Genomic DNA, 822 nt, shown 5'->3' on the forward strand with positions numbered 1-822 from the left:
GTAGCTGTGTGCTGGGGACACCCTCACCCACAGCAGCAGCGGGTGAGCAGGCACTTCGCACCTCCCATGGGTTCCGCTCTTAGCTCCACACATCCAAGGAATACCGGCCCTTTGTCATCAGTTTCTTTACATAGTCCATGGCCTGGGGCTGGCTCATGTTCCCAAACTCAGCCACGATCTCGTAGAAGGTGTTCTGCACGTCCCGGGCCATGTTGCGAGCATCGCTGGAAGCAAGGGGACCATCAGGGAGGCATCAGAGCCCCTGTCACCTCGTGACACCCAAGCAGGGACAGTTCACCCACCCATCGCCCTCCCCTGGCACAAGGACAGTGTAACCCTGGTAACACCGAGTCACACTCATCTTCCTGAGAACAGGAATGTTTTCCCCACGCCCCCTCCCTGCCACCGGACCTACCCACACACGTAGATATGAGCGTTCCCCTCATGAATCAGCTTCCAGATGTTCTCCTTGTTCTTCTTCAGTAAGTGCTGAACATAAACCTTGCAGGAAACAAGGCAGGAGTGAGGCAAGGGGAGCAGAGCCCCCACGTCACAGCCCATGGGGAGGTGGGGAAGCCAAACCCATGGACGTGGCTGCACAAGACAGTGGAGGTGCTGGGTGCACCTATGCAAGGGGAGAGCTCCAGCCCTCGGGGCCTTGCCCTGCGGATGGTGGGCAGCACAAGCAAGCGGGCAGGGGAGCAGTGTGGTACCTTCTCAGCCTGGTCCCTGGAGAAGGCGACGTGGAGCTGGCTGAGCACTCCATCCCGCTGGAAGCGGGCCAGCTCCTCGCGGTACAGGTAGTCCTCGCGCTCGCGGCGG

At 60.2% G+C, this 822-nt stretch overlaps 1 protein-coding gene across 1 annotated transcript in view; it reads right to left on the bottom strand.

The window, feature by feature from the left end:
• Positions 1-79: 79 nt before the first annotated feature.
• Positions 80-822, bottom strand: part of POR (P450 (cytochrome) oxidoreductase) — a 15,670-nt gene continuing 14,927 nt past the window's right edge. Inside the window, exons 14-16 of the mRNA XM_010016389.1 lie at positions 714-822; positions 416-501; positions 80-224 (exon numbers count right to left, since the gene is read on the bottom strand). Coding sequence (XP_010014691.1) covers positions 80-224; positions 416-501; positions 714-822 — 340 coding nt within the window. The remainder of the gene's footprint in view (positions 225-415; positions 502-713) is intronic.

The sequence above is a fragment of the Nestor notabilis genome, unplaced genomic scaffold (assembly GCF_000696875.1).
Source record: "Nestor notabilis isolate BGI_N333 unplaced genomic scaffold, ASM69687v1 scaffold11906, whole genome shotgun sequence".
Classification (NCBI taxonomy): Eukaryota; Metazoa; Chordata; class Aves; order Psittaciformes; family Psittacidae; genus Nestor; species Nestor notabilis.